Source organism: Trachemys scripta, chromosome 9 (genome assembly GCF_013100865.1).
Source record: "Trachemys scripta elegans isolate TJP31775 chromosome 9, CAS_Tse_1.0, whole genome shotgun sequence".
Taxonomy (NCBI): Eukaryota; Metazoa; Chordata; order Testudines; family Emydidae; genus Trachemys; species Trachemys scripta.
The window spans coordinates 44,577,025-44,600,260 of record NC_048306.1 but is presented as its reverse complement, the minus strand read 5'-3'; the positions used below and the strand labels follow the sequence as shown (position 1 = coordinate 44,600,260).

The window sequence follows — 23,236 nt, the reverse complement described above, 5'->3', positions numbered from 1 at the left end:
CTGAACTCCGTAGCAGTAAAAGAAATGGAAAAGTATTAGAAAAGATCTCCAAGGCCATGAAGGACCGAGGCCATAACAGGGACACACAGCAGTGCCGCGTGAAAATTAAGGAGCTAAGGCAAGCCTACCACAAAGCCAGAGAAGCAAACGGAAGGTCCGGGGCAGAGCCGCAAACTTGCCGCTACTACGCGGAGCTGCATGCGATCCTAGGGGGTGCAGCCACCACTACCCCAACCGTGTGCTATGACTCTCTCACTGGAGAAACACACAGGGAAGACGGTTCGGGGAACGAGGAAGATGACGATGGAGGTACTGTAGGTAGCTCACAGCAGCAAGGAAGCGGAGAAACCGGTTTCCCCAACAGCCAGGATATGTTTGTGACACTGGACCTGGAACCAGTAACCCCCGAACTCACCCAAGACCCTCAGGGCACACAGGAGACCTCTGGTGAGTGTAACTTTGTAAATATTTGTAAACATTACAAAAAAAAAGCAAGCAAGTCTGTTAACGTGTATGGGGATGGAGCGGAAATCCTCCAGGGACATCTCCAGAAAGCTCTCCTGGTTGAAATGGGGTGATTTTATTAAGGGGGACATTCAGAGGCGCCCGTTCCTGCTATTCGGACCAGAAATGTTCCCCGCTGTTAACCACGCGGTGGGGGGGAGGGGTGAAGTGATCATCCCAGAGAATCGTGTGTGTGTGTGTGGGGGGGGGGGGGTGGTTTACTTGTGTTTGTGCCGCATGTTAACCGGGAAACCGCAGCCCCCTCCTTTTACATTGAAACCCCATTTTAAATGGACAACCCAATTCATCCTTGAGATGGGAAATGCGCTGCTGTTTGCAACCTTTCCCGCATGTTAAGAAGGTTAAATAAGCCAAAACACTGTGGCCTACGATGGCTGCCTGCAAGCCGAAATATGCGACCTTGTAATGAAAGAGTGTACCCATTGTTCCCTAAAATGTGTCTTTTTTAACCACCTCTCCCTTCTCCTCCACCAGCTGCAAATGTTTCTCCTTCGCAGAGGCTCGTGAACATTACAAAGAGAAAACGTAAGACGAGGGACGAGATGTTCACGGAGCTGCAGATGTCCTCCCACGCTGATAGAGCACAGCAGAATGCGTGGAGGCAGTCAATGTCGGAGATGAGAAAAGCCCAACATGAACGAGAGGAGAGGTGGCGGGCTGAAGACGATAGGTGGCGTCAGCTTGCAGACAGACGGCAAGAGGCAATGGTCCGTCTGCTGGAGCATCAAAGTGATATGCTCGAGCGTATGGTTGAGTCCAGGGAAGGGGTAGGGACGGTTTTATGGCCTGCAGCATGCAGGGGGTCAGACCAGATGATCATAATGGTCCCTTCTGACCTTAAAGTCTATGAGTCTATGAGTCTATGAGTTGCAGGAAAGGCAGCAGGAGCAGAGACCGCCGCTACAGCCCCTGTGTAACCAACAGCCCTCCTCCCCAAGTTCCATAGCCTCGTCACCCAGACGCCCAAGAACACGGTGGGGGGGCCTCCGTCCACCCAGTCACTCCACCCCAGATGATCGCCCAAGCATCAGAAGGCTGGGCTTCAATAAGAGTTAAAGTTTTAAAATGCAGTGTGTCCTTTTCCATCCCTCCTCCCCCACCCATCCCTGCTACCTTGGCAATTATCCCCCTACCTCTGTAAGGAACTAATAAAGAATGCATGAATGTGAAAAAAAAATGACTTTATTGCCTCTGCAAGCGGGAGGGGAGGGGAGGGGTGGGTGGGGGGGGTGGATAGGAGGGAAGTAGAGTGAACCGGGTCGGGGGGGGGGGGGCCTGGAGGGTTCATCAAGGAGAAACAAACAGAAGTTTCACACAGTAGCCTGGCCAGTCACAAAACTCGTTTTCAAAGCTTCTCTGATGCGCACCGCGCCCTGCTGTGCTCCTCTAACCGCCCTGGTGTCTGGCTGCGCGTAATCAGCGGCCAGGCGAGTTGCCTCAACCTCCCACCCCGCCATAAATGTCTCCCCCTTACTCTCACAGATATTGTGGAGCGCACAGCAAGCAGCAATAACAATGGGGATATTCTTTTCGCTGAGGTCTGAGCGAGTCAGTAAGCTGCGCCAGCGCGCTTTTAAACGTCCAAATGCACATTCCACCACCATTCGGCACTTGCTCAGCCTGTAGTTGAACAGGTCCTGACTCCTGTCCAGGCTGCCTGTGTATGGCTTCATGAGCCATGGCATTAAGGGGTAGGCTGGGTCCCCAAGGATCACGATAGGCATTTCAACATCCCCAATGGTCACTTTCTGGTCCGGGAAGAAAGTCCCTTCCTCCAGCTTTCGAAACAGAGCAGAGTTCCTGAAGACGCGAGCATCATGTACCTTTCCCGGCCATCCCACGTTGATGTTGGTGAAACGTCCCTTGTGATCCACCAGGGCTTGCAGCAGCATTGAAAAGTACCCCTTGCGGTTTATGTAGTCGGTGGCTTGGTGCTCCGGTGACAAGATAGGGATATGGGTTCCGTCTATGGCCCCGCCACAGTTTGGGAATCCCATTTCAGCAAAACCATCCACTATTGACTGCACGTTGCCCAGAGTCACTACCCTTGCTATCACCAGGTCTTTCATTGCCCTGGCAAATTGGATCACAGCAGCCCCCACAGTAGATTTGCCCACTCCAAATTGATTCCCGACTGACCGGTAGCTGTCTGGCGTTGCAAGCTTCCACAGGGCTATTGCCACTCGCTTCTCAACTGTGAGGGCTGCTCTCATCTTGGTATCCTGGCGTTTCAGGGCAGGGGAAAGCAAGTCACAAAGTTCCATGAAAGTGCCCTTACGCATGCGAAAGTTTCGCAGCCACTGGGAATCGTCCCATACCTGCAGCACGATGCGGTCCCACCAGTCTGTGCTTGTTTCCCGGGCCCAGAATCGGCGTTCCACGGTATCAACCTGCCCCAGTAACACCATGATTTCCACATTGCTGGGGCCTGTGCCTTGTGAGAGGTCTATGGCCATGTCAATTTCCTCATCACTCTCGTCGCTGCGCTGCAATCGCCTCCTCGCCTGGTCCGGGTTTCGCCTTGGCATGTTCTGGCTCTGCATGTACTCCAGGACAATGCGCGTGGTGTTCATAGTGCTCATAATTGCCGCGGTGATCTGAGCGGGCTCCATGATCCCAGTGCTAGCTATGGCGCCTGGTCAGAAAAAAGGCGCGAAAGTAGTATCTGATGGACCAGGAGAAGGAGGGCGGGAGGGAGGGAGGGCCGAGTGACGACATGGCGTACAGGTACAGGAACAGGGAGAAACACAAACAACTGTCACACAGAATGGTCCCCCCAAAGATTAAACTGGAAACCCTGGGCTTAGCAGGCCGTTGATTTCACGGAGGAAGGGGAAGCAAATGAACACAGAACAAATCTATTTTTTACATCTTAAGGTGGCAGCCGACGCTGCAGCATGAGTGACAGCCATACCAGTATGACGATGATGGGTACCAATCATAATATGCCATCATCTGCCAAAAGGCAAGGGGCTGCTGCTGTGTAGCAATGCAGCCCCACGTCTGCCAGCCCCACGTCCGCCAGCACCCAGCATCGCCCTCGGCCTCTTCTGGGTGCTTAGCAGACAATATTGGGCAATTGGCAGAAAATAGTATATTATGACTGGTAACCGTCATCATCGAAACAGTAGCATGTCTGCCCAGGTGGCCATGATTGACAGCCATACCAGTACGACAACGACGGGTACCAGTCATAATATACCATCGCCTGCAAGGGGCTGGTGCAATGCAGCACTACGGCTGCCAGCCCCACGGCTATCACTCATGCTACACCGTCTACCGCCAAAAGGCAGTTAGCAGCTGCTGCTGTGTAGCAATGCAGTCCCACGTCTGCCGGCACCCAGAGGACATATGGTGACGGTGAGCTCAGCTGAGCTGAGCGGGCTCCATGCTTGCCGTGGTATGTTGTCTGCACAGGTAACCCAGGTAAAAAGGCGCGAATCTATTGTCTGCCGTTGCTGTGACGAGGGGGGAGGGGCCTGACGACATGTACCCAGAACCGCCCGCGACACTGTTTTGCATCATCCGGGCATTGGGATCTCAACCCAGAATTCAAAGAAAAGGCGCGAACCGCTTCTCGGCTCGAGCTGTGGCGCAAACGTAGTATCTGACGGCCTAGGGGAAGGAGGGAGGGGGGCCGAGTGACGACATGGCGTACAGGCACAGGGAATTAAAATAAAGAACGGTGGCTGTGCATCAGGGAGAGACACAAACAACTGTCACAGACTGGTCCTCCTCAAAGATTAAACTGAAAACCCTGGGCTTAGCAGGCCGTTGATTTGACGGAGGGAGGGGGAAGCAAATGAATACAGAGAAAATCTATTTTTTACATCTTAAGACGACGGTGCAGCGTGACTGATAGCCCTCGGCATCTTTCTGGGTGCTTGGCAGCAAATACGGGGCGGTGTATGACGATGGTCTTCAGGCCTATTGTACGAGCTGCTGCTCAGGGAAGACTCTGCTAACGTGCGATGACCCGACTTGTAATAGGCCGGCTAACAGTCATAATACACCATTTACTGCCAAAAGGCAAGCCCCACGGCTGCCAGCACCCAGATCGCCGATGAAGGCTACCAGTCTACTGCACCGTCTACCGCCAAAAGGCAGTTAGCAGCTGCTGCTGTGTAGCAATGCAGTCCCACGTCTGCCGGCACCCAGAGGACATATGGTGACGGTGAGCTCAGCTGTGCTGAGCGGGCTCCATGTTGTCTGCACAGGTAACCCAGGTAACCCAGATAAAAAGGCGCGAATCTATTGTCTGCCGTTGCTGTGACGGGGGAGGGAGGGGCCTGACGACATGTACCCAGAACCGCCCGCGACACTGTTTTGCATCATCCGGGCATTGGGATCTCAACCCAGAATTCCAAGGGGCGGCAGAGACTGCGGGAACTGTGGGATAGCTGTGGGATAGCTACCCATAGTGCAATGCTCCGGAAGTCGACGCTAGCCTCGTACTGTGGACGCGGTCTGCCGACTAGAGCACCTAGAGCATTTTATTGTGTGGACATACACAATCGGCTGTATACAACCGATTTCAATAAAACCGGCTTCTATAAATTCGAACTAATTTCGTAGTGTAGACATACCCTTAGTGTTCCTCCTTTTAGTCCACACAAGATGGAGGCTGTGCTGCTGGATGGGGTTTGTGAAGGGTTGAAGGGGCAAAGGTTGGGGCGAGCAGCTATCTTGTCTCCGCTTGGGAATGTTGAACTTCCTGAATGTTTCCTTGCAGAGATGAAGCTTCTGGCTTTTGCTACCTAAACGACGCCGTCCTGGGCATCCTGCGCCTGCGTCGGAAATTCGACCGCATCCTCTATATTGACTTGGACTTGCATCATGGGGATGGTAAGGCAGCCATGCGGGCTGCTAAGTGGTCCTGGCAGAGCAGTGCTTCGGGGAAGCTTTGTGGTAGCCAGGATCACCGAGGGGCTGTTACTGCAATGGAGATTACCAGCATCACTTTGTGCCTGTTTGTTTGGGTTTATAAAACCATATGCAAAGCCCCAGTGCTGCACTCTTGACACCTCAGCCATAAAATAAAATCCACTTCTTCAAACAAAATGTACACAAATGAACAGCCTCGCCCCATTACCGCTCTTGCATAGATTCCAAGTCCAGAGGGAACACCTGTGATCACCTAGTCTGGCCTTCTGTGTAACGCAGGTTACTGGACTCCCACAGCAGAATAGCTGTTTAAAATTATAGAATAACTTTTTAGAAAAACATCCCTGCAATTAATCAACCACAACTAAGGGAAAGAAAGCAGTTCTGCTGTCCCATAGAAGAAGGGTGATTAGGGCTGCTCTTCAGGCTGTGAAAATAGATGAGATTTGCATCATGCCCTGAAGTTCGGCAGTTTCAGGCTACTTTGACTATTTAGATGTGGGGGAGGAGGGAGGAGGCTATGCAGCTGAGGGTCCCTCTAGAAGAAGACCCTGCCAGTAGGTCCTTCTCTCTAACACCAAGCAGATGAATCAGCAGATGAACTGGAGCTAAAATCCAGCAGTACAGTACAAGGAGTGAGAGGTTCTCTTAAATGGGAGGGGCCAGACCACTTAGAGCTTAATGGGTCAGAGCCAACACCTTTACATGGTTTTCAGAAACCAGTGTAGATCCAGGAGCTCTGGTATCCTGCCTTGATACCCTGTATAGCAAGTGTGGTTCTGCAGTCTGCACACAATTGGATTTGCTAGTCGGTTTAAGGTGCAATCCCATGCCGAGTGCATGGTGATACCCTCAGGTCAGGGTGATAAAGGTGTGGATTAGTGGCATCCAAAAAAGTCCTAGCCTTCTACTTAATGGAGGTGTGAAACAGGTGTCTTGATTGCAGTGGCTGGGGATCTAGCTAGATCCTAAGACGGCACATACGCTTTCAGAGGGACAGGTATAATTCTGTCCAAATCTTTTAACTGTGTTCCCCAATCTACCAGTATCATTGCAGTCTTCAGCGAGTTGAGCCTTTGTCAGCTAGGCCAAATCCAGGCCCCGATCTCTACCTGACCACTGGTAGAGCGCACGACTGATTCACGTGGGTTGATATAAGTCAGGGGTCTCAAACTCAAATGACGAGGGGGGCCAAATGAGGACTAGTTCATTGGCCTGAGGACCACATCACTGACACACACACACCCCTTGCTGCCCCCGGCCTTGCCCCCACTCCACCCCTTCCATGAGGCTCCACCCCTGCCCTGCCTCTTCCCACCCCTTCCCTGCCCCCATTCCAACCCCTTCCCTGAAGTCCCCACCCCAACTCCGCCCCCTCCCTGCCCCCAGAGGTGCAGGAGGTGTGCAGGGTTTGACAGAGGGCTCAGAGCAGGGAGTTGGGGTGTGGGGTTCAGGAGGGGGGAGGGATGTGGCAGGGGGTCGGGGTGCAGGCAGGGGGCTCAGGGCATGGAGTTGGGGTGCAGCAGGGGGTTGGGGTGCAGGCAGGGGGCTCAGGGCAGGAGGTTGGGGTGCAGGAGGGATGTGGGATGCAGCAGGGGGCTCAGGGCAGGGGGATTGGGGTGCAGGCAGGGGGCTCAGGGCAGGGAGTTGGGGGGTGGGGTGCAGGAGGGCTTAAGGCTCTGGGCTGGCAGCGGCGCACACTGGTGCCAGGGCAGGCTGCCTGCTTCCCTGCCGGCCCCGGCCCCGCGAAGCAGCTGGAACCATGTCCTTGCGGCCCCCGTGCGCTGCTTGCTGCTCCTCCAGGTACCTCCCCCAAAGCTCCCATTGGCCGCGGTTCCCCGTTCCCGGCCAACGGGAGCTGTAGGGGTGGTGGTGCCTGGAAACCAGGGCAACACACGGAGCCCTCTGCTCTCCCCCCCTCCCCCCAGCCACAAAGACGTGATGTCAACCGCTTCAGGGAGCGGCGCGGGGCTCAAGGGGGGCAATCCCCTGGGTGTAGTTTGCCCACCCCTGGCCTGGAGGTAGGCTGGGGGGGCGCACAGGCCGCAGGAAATAGCCCCGCGGGTCACCTGTTTGAGACCCCTGATATAAGTGAAGAGCTAGGGCAGGGTGAGGTATCATCAGTGCCATAGCTCATGTCTCCTCGCCAATGCTCTTAGTGGGAAATGAACAGTGGTGAGGCATTGGGGCCCTGCAAACAGACTCGTGTATGGAGGAGGATGCCTAGAGTGCAGCTTTCACAAGCCAGAGGTGCTAGCTTTCATCTTGCTGTAAAGCAGGGTTCTCAAACTGTGGGTCAGGACCCCAAAGTGGGTTGGGACTCTGTTTTAATGGGGTCACCAGGGCTGGCGTTAGACTTACTGGGGTCCGGGGCTGAAGCCCAAGCTCACTCTCTGGAGCCAAAGTTGAAGCCCAAGGGCTTCAGCCCTGGGCAGCAGGGCTCAGGTTACATGCCCCCGGCCGGGGCTGAAGCCTTTGAGCTTTGGCTTTAGCCTCCCACCTGGGGCAGTGGGGCTCGGGCTTGGGCCCCCCAAACCGGGGCAGCAAGCTCAGTCTTCGGTCCCCACTCCTGGGGTTGTGTAGTAATTTTTGTTGTCAGAAGGGGGTCACAGTGCAATGAAGTTTGAGAACCGCTGCTGTAAAGAATGGCTTTTTCTCCACTTAGCAAGGTGAGGTTCCCTCAATTCACTTAGGCCCAGGTCTTCAAGGTATTTAGACACCTAACCTTTTGAGCACCTAGGGCTAGTTGCTGACTCGTGATAGGAGATGTCTTGTGTGTCTCTCCCAGCCCCGGGTGCTTGCTCTGTATTATTAAAACACACGGCCCTGTGGTGGTGATCTGAGCAACGGGGGAATATTAGAAACAACAAAAGCTCTGTATTAACAAGCTCTAATTCTATTAAGCCCCTCCACCAAGGGGTCTCAAGCAAGAGGATTTCCTCACGATCTCTTGCCTTCCATACAGAACGCAGGATTGTGTCATGGCCAATCCCAGAGCTTAATTGCTTAATGTCGTCAATGCAGATTTGTGATGTTGCAGCAGTCCATACTAAATGATGATTCTATAAAACTAAAGCCGGAACGGTCCTTGACTGAAGCTGCTCTCTGCATTGGGGCCATTATTTCAACGCTATTTAATGTTTCCTGCTCTCCTAATTTTTATGGTGTGTTTCATTTTGGTCAATTTCCCCACCACATTTGGTTTGTGTTAAGTCTTCTGCAACTTCTTTCCCAGCATCTATGTATATTAAAAAGAGGCTTGATGAACTGGAGTGCTGCTAAAAGGGATGGACCATTAACTCCGGTTCTAATCAGGGACAGGTCTGTTCCAGGGCACTCTAATTCTGAGCTGCCAGGCTGCCCTCTGCTCTTCCAGTCTGAGCAGACAATACCAGTGCTGCGGACTTTTGCAATGATTTGTGATGTGGAGATGCATTCACCAATGATTAGGTTGAGACCAGCAAAACTCATTTCACTTGTGACCCACGCCACATTTGAACTAGTCTCCATTTGTTAAGGAAGGATTTACTGTGTCATGTCTGCCTTTTGCGCATTCTCTCCCCCTCCCCCTACTGCTTGTTTGAGGTGTGCTCTTGTGATTTCTTTGTAATGTGTAGTTCATGTGAGTAATTGACACCTGAGTTTCTTTCTCTCTCTCTGATAGGTGTGGAAGATGCCTTTAGTTTCACCTCCAAAGTCATGACTGTGTCTCTGCATAAGTTTTCACCAGGATTTTTCCCAGGCAAGCAATCTTCTTATGGCTTCACTAACTAGCAGAGTTTCTGCACTTGGGTTAAGTCCTGTCCCCTTCACTCTTTCCAGGTTTCCCACCACCCATCTGTGTCTGCATCCTCTCTCTACCCAGAAAACAATACAACAGGAGCCCATACACTCAGTAGTGCACTTCCTCAGCCTCTTCCTGACACTAAACCTCAAGGGCACGACCACTGCTGGGTCCATTCCACTGTGCTGCCACTCTCTACCTGGGCTTGTGTCCTGCTGTCTAGCAGAGAAAAAAGCAGAACATCAGCAGGGCTTGGATGAGCCCAGAAGGGGCACTGAGGGCAACCTCACCCTCTGCGTACCTTTAGAGGGGAGAGGGGACAATGCAATGAGATGCAAGGCACCCTTGCTTGTGCCTTTTTCAAGAGCGGGAGGCTGTGAGGCTCTAACATGGGACTCTCTAGAGCTATGTCTTCACTTACTGCAGTGTGTCACGTACAGACACTACATGGTGCAGCGAAAGGCTCTGGCAGCGAGGAGACAGCAGGGACGCTATGCTGTTAAAAATAGCAGTGTAGACACATGAGGCACTGCTTGGGCTGTACACCGCCCGTGTAGAATATCTACCATGGGAGTTCAGGTATGCAGGGCACTCTAATCTTCTTGTCTAAGCCCTGTCTCACCGTCTCTACATTGCTATTTATACCCATGCTAGCTGGGTGGGCAGTGTTTGTACTTTACACGCCACCATAAATGTATGATACTGTATGAGTTAGCTTGTCAATGGCTAGGGAGGGCTCCATTGGCACTCGTGAAAGCTTTGCAGGACTCGTCTGCAGTCGTCCTCTTTACCTGCTTTCAGTTGTGATATGATTAGATGTACAGAAGCAACTCTTACCAGAGTTTTCCACTTTTTCATGTGACACACTGTTTGCTCCAATCAGAAGTAAAATTTTAAAAATAGCTTTTTTTGTTTAAAGGGAACATTTAATTAGTTTTTTAGGTTTAGTGTTAAATAAATCTTAAGAGCCTCAATTCATGTCAGCTTTTGTAATTGAAGGAAAATGTAATTCAGACGTCCCCTGCGATGTTGGCAACACAAACGCAACAGTGCTGTGCAGAAAGTGTAACTGACTATGGAAATCCTTCATGAAACTGGCGAGTCTAGTTTTACTGTCTGAGCTGAGTGAAATGTAAAGTCATTGAAGATCATAAATGATCAGTAAATCTTTCTAAATCCATTCTGGTTTAGTGTTAGGAAATGATTTTCAGTGATACAGACCAAGAAACCTCTTAAGACAAGTTTTATCTTCACCATATCCTGTTCAGAGGTGGCGTGCAACCCATGTAGGTCTGTCCTGCCAGGTGCTGAGCCCTCTGGCCACAATCCAGCAAAGCACTTAAGCATGTGCTTAACTTTGAGCATTTGAATAGTCCCATTGATTTCACTGGGATGATTTACATGCTTAAAGTTACAGCTATGGTTGTGAGAAAGGAAATATTATCCCCATCTTACAGATGGGGAGCTGAGTACAGAGAGACTGAGTGACTTGCCCAAGGAAGTCTGTGACTGAGGTGGGAATCAAACCCAAATCTCCCAAGTCCTAACCACAGGACCATCTTTTTGTCTGCCAGAATGGTATTTATTATACACCTTAGGGAATGTAGAGCCTTAGCACGTGGCTAGGTCAGCGGCTTTTATCCAAAACTTCAGCAGTATCCCTTTAACTGTCTCCCTTTAGCATCAGATTCTACCAAAACCCCTTTCACTGTCAGTTGCAGCAACCTGTGTGTAGATCTGGGCGTACACACTTCCCTCTCCCATTGTTGCTAATGTATTGAAATCTCTGAACTCTCTCTGGTGCTGTAGTTTGCAGAGTTTGAAATCTTAGAAGTATGTTCTCCAGGGCAGATACTTCTTGAACAAAGTAACTCAAAAACCTCCCCTGTTGGAAGTAGAGTGCAGACTTCTATGAAGGTGTACTATGCCTCAGATCTTCCCATCCTTTGAAAGACATCCCAGATCTGTTCAGCCAATGTTATTGAGCTCATTTTCTCCTTAGCTGACTGATAGTTCGGGTTTGTTTTTTGTTGCTCAGGAACAGGAGATGTGTCTGACGTTGGCCTGGGGAAGGGGCGATATTACAGTGTCAACGTACCTATCCAGGATGGCATTCAGGATGAGAAATATTACCAGATCTGCGAGACGTGAGACCCATTTTCTATCTGTTTTGTTTGAATAGAGGATTTCAGAGAACAAAACCTGTACAGATTTTTAATAATCTTTTTATTATTTAAGTTGTGGCCCCTTTATGGTGTCAGTTTAAAGACACAAAGCTATGTTAACTGGTGAGCTTACCTTGTAGGATCCCAATCCCTATACAGATTGTATATACAGAAGCACTGAGCAGCAATGTCATCCACCTCTAGGTGGAAGGGGACAAGCACCCAGTTTATCTGTGTGTGTTTATTTTGAGGGGCAGAGGGTGTAATTTAAACCAAGCACAATGGGGCAAATATCTACTCTTAGACTAAGTGCCATGGAATCTTTAGTGTCCATACAGAGAGGGACATGGTTGGGGAACAAGGTTAAGGTTGTTTGCAAAGCATTTCAAGTGCAAACCTCCATTGAATTTATTTATCTATCTTGGAAGGATTAAGGACTGAGCCATCTTTGCTGGAATTGGAACGGTTGGTTCAGAGAAGTCTAATTCTGCACCTTCACAGGTGCATGGCACAAACCACTAAATCAGCCTCTCTGGCAAAAAATGAAATCCAGGGCCTGTTTTTTTCTAAAGGTGATTAACTTTAGGACACTGCTGCTGCATGCATTTGTATGTCAATCTAGTGTTCATGAAAGCCAAGGGCTAAACCAGTTGCTAGCTCAAGACACATGATAGACAGTCATTGTGCAAGCTTCCCAATCCAGCTCTGGCAATACGTGTTTGTCCTGATCTATACAGTATCCAACTTCCTCCACTACCTCCATGATTCCAGTCCTGGATCACTTCTGAGCATACTGTGTCAAAATACAAAGTGATTTTAAGAATCCAATAAACATCCACCCAGGAGTAGAATGAGACCATCAGATTTGTTTCTACTTGTGACTCAAGTTGGGATGTAAACCCAAATTCAAAACAATTCAAACAGAATACATTGAAAATATAAAACAGTTGTGAAGTCCAGTGTGCTAAATGGGAAAATCTTACATTGGGCTGGAGAGTGTTAAATAAGCTAAAAGATCCCTTCCCTCTGACTTCTTTTTTGACCTACAACAATGATCATAGAGTCAAATTATCCATCCATTTACAAAGTGGTCACGGTATTTGATTCTGTGACCTCCTGTGACAATGAATTCTGTAAACTGACTACTCCCTGTGCAAAGTATTTCCTTGTATTCTTCTCATCAGTGACCCCTGCTGGCAAGAGAAGCCCCCTTTCGTGGGCCGCCTTTTCCTCTTTTGCAAATATCTGGGCTCTAGACTTGCTCTTTGGCATTCCCACAGCCAAGCACCAGTAAAAAGTTATGCAAAACCATGCCATTTCCCTCCCTCTTGGTGGCAACTGCCTTCCTCATCTCTATGGAAACTGACCCATTGCAGCACAATGATATAAATAAATAAAAAGGAAGTTTTGCTAGTGGAGTCTTAAGTCATGTGCACTTTGAACTTGCCTCTCTATAAATAAGAGTGCTTGTGTTTGAACACTTTTGTTGTAGCAGATAAACTCCTATCCTGCTCTTGGGTGGTATGGTATATGTATAATTGCCTATTGTTTCTGGAAATTGAATGACTCAGACTCCAATTAAATGTAATTGTTAGTAATAGCCCTTGTGTGGAACAGAGGCCAAGGTGTGACATTTGTTTTTTTAAAAGTCTGACGTCTTTAAAATATTGTAGATAAAGGCAGCCAGAGATGAGACGTTAGAGACTGCCAACAGCAGAGCTGGATACTCATCTGCAGCAGTATGCATCAGTCATACACAGTGTAGAGATGTCCAAGAAATCTGTACACACACAGTGCTCTGGAAACTTAGGCACTTACCTATTTCCTCCATCAAAAGAGAAAGTTACGTGGGTTCTAGCTAATCAATGACTATCTCTTATTCATAAGATCATCCAGAATAGCTAACTTATTTGATCTTCCTGAAAAAGTGCTCTAATTAGTGGGTCAGATAGGTACTTTCACATCTATTTTAAATATTAACCTTCTGAAGATAAAAATACAGCACCTGAACAACATTACAGATGTGGAGAACCATACTAATAAATAATCCAGAACTTGCAGGGGCATTTTCTTAATTCAAACAGAAATATTTCACAGCACGTTTATTCAAATTGCTGTAGCAGTTAGTATGGTGCATTCACATTTAATGATGTGAGGAGGAGAAATTTACTTAATTCTCGTCTAACAGAGTCAGTGATGTACAAAAGCAGTAAATATTTGTAAAATAATAGTTCAGAAGGGTCATACATAGTACACTCCAGTGCATAGCATATTACTATACACATATGTATATGGTTATATATTAGCAGTACATGCTGAGCTGCGGTATCAAGTTTTTCTCAGCATGAGTTTGGGATTGTTGCATTACTCTTGACTGGAGAAACCACGAGTTATGCAGGTCACCCCAAAAGAATGAACGTGAAACCTTTATAGCACAGATACCTTTGTGTGTTTTGTTTTTAGTAGGGAAGGAGGTTTAAAATGTATTAGCAAGTTTAAGAAGGTTTGGAACTGGATGTTTGTATCCCATCACTGAAGGTCAGGAGCCTTAGTTACTTTGGGCCTAGTGATAACACCAGCAGTTACATTATATAGGATACAAGTATAGAAATCTTCAGATTTCCACATGTGTGTTGACCATTGATTGCCTGGGGTTAAGAGGAAATGGCTGCTATGGGCTGGTTATTCCATATTATTGTGCATGTTTCTTGCCCCTACCTCTGACATGTCTGGCAGTGGTCACTGTCAGAGGCAGGATGTTGGACTAGAAGAATCAGATCTGATCAGGTGTGGTGATTTCTTCTGTACAGGCTTTTGAGGGAGAGAAAACTATAGTACATCTTAAACGTGATCTAAGCTAGCTTTTCTAAGCATTCGTGCCTTAGTTTCAGGACCTTTCAGGATCAAAACAAGGGTTGAGCCCCCTCTCGGGGAAAATGGAATCACCCTTTCACAATGGCACAAAATGCTCATTTCTAGCTTTGATGAGTCAAGCAATATCAGATCATAAACCATCTGCTGGCCTAGACTGAACAGTCAGTGAACATAAGAGAGGTGGGTGAATGGAGAGGAGAAAATATTTTTGTGGCAGATTGACTTTTTTATTAAACAAGACACCTGTTTAAAGCATTTCAGATTTTGGAATGTTAGGCCCAGTCCTGAGGAAATGGGATCAGAGATTAGAGAGAGCAAGTGAGGCAGATGGAATGTGCATTTATCACACATCTCTGTACCTTATAGTTTGCAGTGTTGTTGTAGGCCTGTTGGTCCAAGGATATGAGTGAGACAAGTAGGTGAGGTAATATCTTTTATTGGACTAACTTCTGTTGGTGAAAGGGACAAGCTTTTGAGTGTCAGAGCTCTTTCTCAAGTCTTGAACAAGTAACCAGAGTGTCCAAACTAAACACAAGATGCGGCAGATTGCTAAGCATAAGGGGTCCATGCATGCTGTATGAGACCACTTAAAATGAAGTGGGCAATTAAGACTTAGCAGGTGGGTGACCAGTTGGTGTAATGAGCCATAAAACCAGTGTCTCTGTTAAGTCCATGGTTTTTAGTGTCCAGCCAAAGTTATTAATTTAAATTCCCAGGCTTGTCTTTTGAAGGTTTTGTGCAGGTTTCCTTTGAGGATGAGGGCTGAGAGGTCAGATATGGAGTGATCGCTTTGTGAAAAGTGTGTGGCCTTGGGTGACAAGATGATCTTGTCTTATTGCTTTTCTGTGAGAGTTCATTCAAGAGCATAGTGTTTGGTTTCACCCACATAGTTATTGTCGGGGCATTTGATACACTGGAGGAGGTATACCACATGTTCTGATAGGCATGTGTAGGACCCATGGCTCTTGAAAGTGTGTTGGGAGGGGGAGTATGATCATTGTAGCAGTGGATATATGGCTGCAGGTTTTGCATTTGTTGTTCTGATAGTCTGGTGCTGCTTTGAGATGATGTGTCCTGGTGATGATGAGCGTGGGGATGTTGAGTTGCTTGAAGGGCAGAAGAGGAAGTTCGGGAAAGATTTCTTTCAGGGTATGCTCCCCATCAAATATGGGTTCTAATTGTTTGATACCCCACATGGGTTCTAATGTGGAGTGATAGGTAATAACTGGGGGTGTGCAGTCAGTGCATGTGTGGGCCATACTGTATAGCATCAGGTTCTCCTGGGGTATTTGGGTGACATATTCCAGTGATACAAGTTTATATCTTATTCTCCTAACTCCAGATATAGAAATAATACATGCAAACAAGTAGGATGAACACACTTAGTAGATTACAAGCTTTCTAATGACACCATACAAGGTGTCATTAGTATAAAGCCTATTCCAGTTATGTCATATTCGTAAACATATTTCCATAAAGCATATGGAATGCAACATCACAGCATTGATCTGCTTCTCTGATGGAATGTGCTTGTTTGGTGAGGGCAGTTTTCAGTGTGTTAAGGTGCGTACTTTCTCCTCAGAGAATATTCTGTGGTATCTTGAATGCCTGGCTGTAGAGAACAGATTTCTTGAGGTGTCTGGGTCAGTGGAAGTAAGTGTGATGATCTGTAGGGTTCCATTGTTGAAGCTGATTGTGGTATCTAGGAAGTTGATGCTAGTGTGGATGTGTTCTAGAACTAGTTTGATGGATGGATGGTGGTGGTTGAATTGTGGTGGAAATCTGAGGGCGTTTAGGTCATCTGTCTAGTGGATGAAAATATCATTGATGCATTGTTGGTTTTATGATGCATTTTCCAGAAATTCTTCTTCAAGGTGGCCCATGAAGAGGTTGGCATATTGTGGAACCATCCTAGTACCCAGGCTGTTCCCATGGAACGTCCCCACAGACTAGGGCTATGTCTACATTTAAACTTGTGCTGCTGTAGTGCATCAGTGTAGACACTCACTACAGTGATGTGAGGGTTTTCCCCATCACTGTAGTCAATCCGCCTCCCTGGGAGGCAGTAGCTAGGTTGACAGAAGAATTCTTCTGTCAATGTAGCACTGCCTACACCAGGAGTTAGGTTGGCTTAACTAGGTTGCTCAGTGGTGTGTTTTTTTTTCTCCATACCCCTGAATAACATAGCTGGGTCACCTAACTCTTTAGTGTAAACCTGACCTAAGACACACCAACTCAAAGCAGCACCAGACCTTGCCAGAACAATAGATGCAAAACCTGCAGACATATCTCCATTGCTATGATGATCTATACCTCCCACAACACACCTTTCAAGAGGCAGGATATTAGACTAGAAGAACCGGGGTCCTACATGTGGCTATCACAACATGTGAGTGAGTGTAAAACCTCACAACATGGATGAAACCAGACAATCACTATGGTCTCAAATGAACTCACAAAGGAAAATGATAAGACAAACCACCTATCCTCAGTGAGCAGATACATTTCACAAAGTGATCACTCTATATCCAACCTCTGAGTCCTCATCCTCAAAGAAAACCTGCAAAACATCTTCAAAAGACGAGCCTGGGAACTTAAATTCATAATTCTGGCTGAATGCTAAAAACCACGAACTTAACAGAGACACTGGTTTTATGGTTTATATCACCAGTTTGTCACTCACCTTAATATCTGCCAGCCCTTAATTGCCCATTTTAAGTGGTCTCTGACAGCACATGTGAATCCGTCCCACCTTGGAGCAGAGTAACACTCAGGTTACTTTCTCCAGATCTAAGGTATTGCTCTGTGATGCTCAAAACTTGTCCCTTTCACCAAGAGAAGTTTGTACAATAAAAGATTCATAGACTCATAGACTCATAGACTTTAAGGTCAGAAGGGACCATTATGATCATCTGGTCTGACCCCCTGCATGCTGCAGGCCACAAAACCATCCCTACCCCTTCCGTGGACTCTGCTGTTGAAGTCCCCAATCCTGTGTTTTAGTGACTTCAATTGGCAGAGACCCTCCTGCTAGTGATCCCTGCCCCATGCTGCGGAGGAAGGCGAAAAACCTCCAGAGGCTCAGCCAATCTACCCTGGAGGAAAATTCCTTTCCGACCCCAAATATGGCGATCAGTAAGACCCCGAGCATGTAGGCAAGAGTCTCTAGCCTGACCCCTGTTAGCCATTATACTATTTACGTACCATTGCTTGGTTTTCCTTGGCTACTATGTTTTACCATTAAACCATTCCCTCCATAAACTTATCTAACTTAATCTTAAAACCAGACAGGTCCGTCGCCCCCACCGTTTCCCTCGGAAGGCCGTTCAAATATTTCACCCCTCTGACGGTCAGAAACCTTCGTCTAATTTCAAGCCTGAACTTCCCCACGGCCAGTTTATATCCATTCGTTCTCGTGTCCACATTAGTACTAAGCTGAAATAATTCCTCTCCCTCCCTTGTATTTATCCCTCTGATATATTTAAAGATAGCAATCATATCCCCTCTCAGCCTTCGCTTTGTCAGACTAAACAACCCAAGCTCCTCTAGTCTCCTTTCATACGACAGGTTTTCCATTCCTCTGATCATCCTAGTCGCCCTTCTCTGCACCCGTACCAGTTTGAGTTCATCTTTTTTAAACATGGGAGACCAGAACTGCACACAGTAAGATCTCACTTACCTCGTCTAATCACATGGCTAGTGGTCCTGATTCACTTTGCACAAGTGAAAATGGAGCCAGGTGGGGAGAACTGGGCTCTTCCCTCCAAGTGTGGTGCGTGCATAATATAAACATAACTGTGTAAAATACAAAGTAAAACTTAAATAGATACATGCCTCCAGGGCTTAAATTCTCAGAGATTTCCCAGAGCCTCCCACTCCCCTCCCCATTTGGGGGGCTCAGGGCTTCAGCTGCAGGGTGGAGGATCTCAGAGCTTTAGCCCCATGGGAGGGAAGCGCGGGGGCTCAGGGGTTTAGTCCTGTGGGGGTGGGGTCATGCCCAGGCTTGGTGCTTCAGCCTCATGACAGGTGCACCAGGGCTCCCTTGGGTTTGAAAATATTTTCCGGAGTTCTGCTTCAGTGGGCTCTGGCTGAATTTAAGCCCTGCATGCTTCAGCTGTTGTATTGCAAAGCCATGTGATAACAGTTTATCACATTGCAAAGCCATGTGATAAACTGTTGCTAACGGATGCAGAAGGTGGCTGCTGCTCCTGTTAACTCATGCACATTGAAATGTAGAATGACTAAGGCCTGGTCTCCACTAAGCCCCCACTTCGGACTAAGGTACGCATAACGTAGCTGAATTCGAAGTACCTTAGTCCGAACTTACCGCGGGTCCAGACGCGGCAGGAAGGCTCCCCTGTCGATGCCACGTACTCCTCTCGGCGAGCTGGAGTACCGGCGTCGACGGCGAGCACTTCCGGGATCGATCCCAGAACATCGATTGCCTGCCGCCGGACCCTCCGGTAAGTGAAGACGTACCCTAAGAGAATAAGCATGGTACCCTGTACCCACTCAAAGACAATCTGTTTTCAAGGCTTTCCATGAAATAATGTTGGAATTAGGCTGGAACCACACCTGCTGCTGTGGAAAGAGGAGATGTGTTAATACAGACACGAAACGGCCAGCTGAAATAAAAATCAGGCTGCCTGGTCACTTTATGCCTGACCTGTTTTAAACACACTTTTTATCATTATTATTTTTCAAGTTATTGTCCCAAGCAAAACCACTGCACTTCTCCAGTCAGCCTGCCACCTCCACTCTTCAGTCCCTGCCATCTTACTCAGCACGCCTGATAACTGGGACTTCCATCAGTCAGGAGGTGGAGGGAGGGCTTCTAGAAAGCTCCCCTGAGACCTCAGAATAAAACTAATGACATGCCAGGCTTTGAAATCAACCATGGAGCATGTGGGAAGGAAATGGAGGATCTCTAATTAGAAGAGTCCAAGCTCAGGACCTGGACATCAGGATGTGGTACAAGCAGTGCAGCTCTCATAAAGAGAGAGGTTTATTCAGAGTGCAGACCCAACAGGTAAGAATGGGAACACTGCTCGAATGCTGGGCTTGGTACCTGTTTGGGGGGTAGTCTTGGAAGGTCAGGTGCCTATGCTTGTAGGGGTTGCACCTAGCAAAGCATCTGCAACAATTGCAAGATGGCTGGCCCACCATCCGGATTTCTTTGAGTTGATCTGGATTTCATCATGCAACAAGACATTGATTTTAAGTGCTCGGCCAGACTCTGTAAAGTTGACATGATTAAAAATAAACTGCCCTGCAAAAATAACAGTTGCAACAATGGTAAGATTTGCACTTAAACCCTACAGAGGCCATGGTCTTTGAAATGAGGCCTGAAAACCCAGACCCAAGCTTTCATTTCTTTCTAGTTTGAACACAGGCCCTGGTTCTAATGGGGGACTTCAGTCACCCTGACATCTACTGGGAGAACAATACAGCAGTGCACAGACAATCCAGGAAGTTTTTGGAGAGTGTTGGGAACAACTTCCTGGTGCAACTACTGGAGGAACCAACCAGGGGCTATTCTCCTCTTGACCTGCTGCTTACAAACAGGGAAGAATTGGTAGGGGAAGTAGAAGGAGTGGCAACCTGGGCAGCAGTGACCATGAGATGGTTGAGTTCAGGATCCTCACAAAAGGAAGAAAGGAGAGTAGCAAAACACAGACCCTGGACTTCAGAAAAGCAGGCTTTGACTCCCTTAGGGAACTAATGGGCAGGATCCCCTGGGAGGCTAATATGAGGGGGAAAGGGGTTCAGGAAAGCTGGCTGCATTTTAAAGAAGCCTTATTGAGGGCACAGGAACAAACCATCCCGAAGTGCAGAAATAATAGCAAATATGGCAGGCGACCAGCTTGGCTTAACAGTGAAATCTTTGGTAAGCTTAAACTCAAAAAGGAAGCTTACAAGAAGTGGAAACTTGGTCAGATGACTAGGGAGGAGTATAAAAATATTGCTCGAGCATGCAGGGGTGTAATCAGGCAGGCCAAAACACAACTGGAGTTGCAGCTAGCAGGGAATGTGAAGGGTAACAAGAAGGGTTTCTATAGGTATGTTAGCAACAAGAAAAAGGTCAGGGAAAGCATGAGACCTTTAATGAATGGGGGAAGCAACCTAGTGATAGATGTGGAAAAAGCTGAAGTACTCAATGCTTTTTTTTGCCTCGATCTTCACAGACAAGTTAGCGCCTGCATTGCTGTCCTGGACAACACAGTATGCGGGGGAGGTGAGCAGCCCTCAATGGTGAAATAACAGGTTAAGGACTATTTAGAAAAGCTGGACATGCACAAGTCCATGGGTCCAGATCTAATGGATCCGAGGGTGCTGAGGGAATTGGCTGATGTGATTGCAGAGTCATTGGCCATTATCTTTGAAAACTGGTGGTGATCGGGGGAGGTCCTGGATGATTGGAAAAAGGCAAATATAGTGCCCATCTTTAAAAAAGGGAAGAAGGAGAACCCAGGGAACTACAGACCAGTCAGCCTCACCTCAGTCCCTGGAAAAATCATGGAGCAGGTCCTCAAGGAAACCATTTTGAAGCACTTGGAAGAGAGGAAGGTGATCACGAACACTCAACATGAATTCACCAAGGGTATCATGCCTGACCAACCTGATTGCCTTCTCTGATGAGATATGGGGATAGGGGTGGACGTAATTTATCTTTACTTTAGCAAAACTTTTGATATGGTCTCCCACAGTATTCTTGCCAGGAAGTTAAAAAAAGTATGGATTAGATGAACGGACTACAAGGTGGATAGAAAGCTGGCTAGATTGTCGGGCTCAACAGGTAGTGATCAATGGTTCGATGTCTAGTTGGCAGCCGATATCAAGTGGAGTTCCTCAGGGGTCAGTCCTGGGTCCAGTGTGCTTCCCATAAGGCGTATTGAACAGCCTTCAGATGATGATCAGGTTTGGCTATTACTGGCTGGAGCTGGATTGTGGCTGATGGATTGCTATGCACAGGTGGTGCAGAGCTCTCCAGGCAGTAAAAGATCTTTCATACCAGTGACCTGCATTAAATGAGCCTCATGGGCAGATTTCAGCCTTAAGTCATGGGGATTTTGAGAAGGAAGGAGAATCAGAACAAGGATGCCTTTGTTTAATCTGGAAAGGAATGGGTGTCATCTGTAAGGACAGAGAGAACAAGCTGAGCGGGGAGAGAGGCAGAATCACTTACGGTTGAGTGTAGCGGCTGTTGGGAAGGAGAAAGGATTGGGGGGTGGTAGTTTGGTGGGTTTGGGACACTGTTTCATGAGGGTTAGGGGACTATTCCATAACTCATTTTCCAAAGGTCAAGGTAAATGCTTGAAGAGGAGTCCAAACTTTGGGAGCTCTTCCAGATTTTTCAAAACCACAAACTGTACTGAGATTCACTCGTGACTAGCCAAGAGAAGGTTTGAATGCCTCCAGTCCTTCCCTGTGCCTGTGCGATCCCTAATGAGGGTAATCAAGGCTAGATAACATTTTGGCTTCCATTCTGTTTTCACTCAAGGAACTAGAGTGGTTGGCTTTCATATCCCACCCAAACACAAACCCACCCTCAGCTGCACTCCAGTCAGGAGGCTCCATTCTTCTGACCTTTCAGTATGTAACAAAGGGGCACTTATACTTCTACCACTTCCTTGTTTTGAGTGAATTTAGAGCTGATGAAAGATGCTGGCTTGACAGCCCTGGGGACTGAGGGCCTCTGTTTAGCCACACAAAGCACAGCACAGGCAATGCCATTTTCTCCCCATATGCTGCCCTGATGGGGTTTAAAATCAGGTAGCCGACACAATGCTGAACCCAGTTTGTCCTCGTTTACGCTGCCCACTAAGCTATGGTCATTGTCACCTCACTTGATTGTCCACAGTCATGGTCAGGCATAATAGAATCCTGTGAGATAGACAAACTCTTAGAGTGTTGGGCTGACTGGATGCTCTCTGGCCACCTGGAGTTGGTTTCTGTTACATTCTTGCATAGCTTGAAGTTTAGCCCATTTGCCAAATCTGGCACCGGTATCAGAGGTTGCCTAGAGAAGAAATTCTTCCAGAATGTAGATGGAGCTGACTGCAGAGAAGTACTTCTCATCTCTTCCCAGATCAGTAGAAAGAGTTACTCCCTCCTTGAGCATGGGGCTGAATTATCAACGTGCTCTAACAGAGATTCCAGGAGCTTAGGCAGTATTGATATTTATCATTTAGGTAAGATCTGCAAAGTGCTTTGAAAAGGAAAAGCACTGTTTAGGATGAATGTTGAAGTTAAAAACTTTGTATTGTGAGCAAATGGTCAGAGCAGCCTGAAGGGATGCTTCACTGTCCTAACTGGGAGCCTTTGCTGAGAAATGTTGAGAAGACTTAGGACCTGGATTGGTTCTGCGTGGCTAGAAACAGCTTTAATGTGTCCAGGGTAGCTCTTTTAGGAATAATCACGGGTCTTGTGTGGTAGCAATTCTTGCCTTCTGTGGAAGTGGTGGATTCTGCCGCAAGAAGAGAACGTCCCCTAGATGAGGCAGGATTAAGGAGAACCAGACCTGTGCAAACGTTTACAGGTTTCAATGGGAGCTGTCGTTGGCACTGGAGAGCTCTCACAAAATTGCCCATCAAATGAAACTTCTTCAAAATGTGTATCTTGGAAAGTGGCTGTTGGCAGCAATTTCAGCCCATATGACGTTGGATCTAATGGCCTTGGTAACAGACCTTCCCATTCTTCTCTAGCAAGAGGCAAACATTCCACTGGCCATAGCGTGTCACATGTGTCTGCCCTTTGCTAATGGAGCCTTGAGGAATGCAGAGTATCTTGTTAGGAGAGAGCAAGCTGTTTGAGGTAGCCAGAAACTAGTGTCTATCTAACAGAAGTAGAGAACCTAAGCAGAGGGGAGTATCCTGGGGAAAGGTCAGTTGGGATAGTCGCACACAGGGATGAGAGCAGCGGGGTGAACAAGCTCTAAGACTAAGGAGGCCAATGTGGAGGCAGTATCCCTAGCCCTGGGGAAGGGAATGACTTGCATCACTGT

The 23,236-nt window shown here is 47.8% G+C and overlaps 1 protein-coding gene across 4 annotated transcripts in view; it reads left to right on the top strand.

The window, feature by feature from the left end:
- HDAC8 (histone deacetylase 8) overlaps window positions 1–23,236 on the top strand; it is a 123,683-nt gene that overhangs the window by 31,082 nt on the left and 69,365 nt on the right. For all 4 annotated transcript variants that reach the window (XR_004647089.1, XM_034781345.1, XM_034781346.1 and 1 more), the window contains 3 exons: window positions 5,258–5,370; window positions 9,074–9,151; window positions 11,232–11,340. Coding sequence is in view for 3 of the 4 variants with exons in the window: in XM_034781345.1 (XP_034637236.1) it covers window positions 5,258–5,370; window positions 9,074–9,151; window positions 11,232–11,340 (300 nt within the window). In the remaining variant the exon portion in view is untranslated. The remainder of the gene's footprint in view (window positions 1–5,257; window positions 5,371–9,073; window positions 9,152–11,231; window positions 11,341–23,236) is intronic.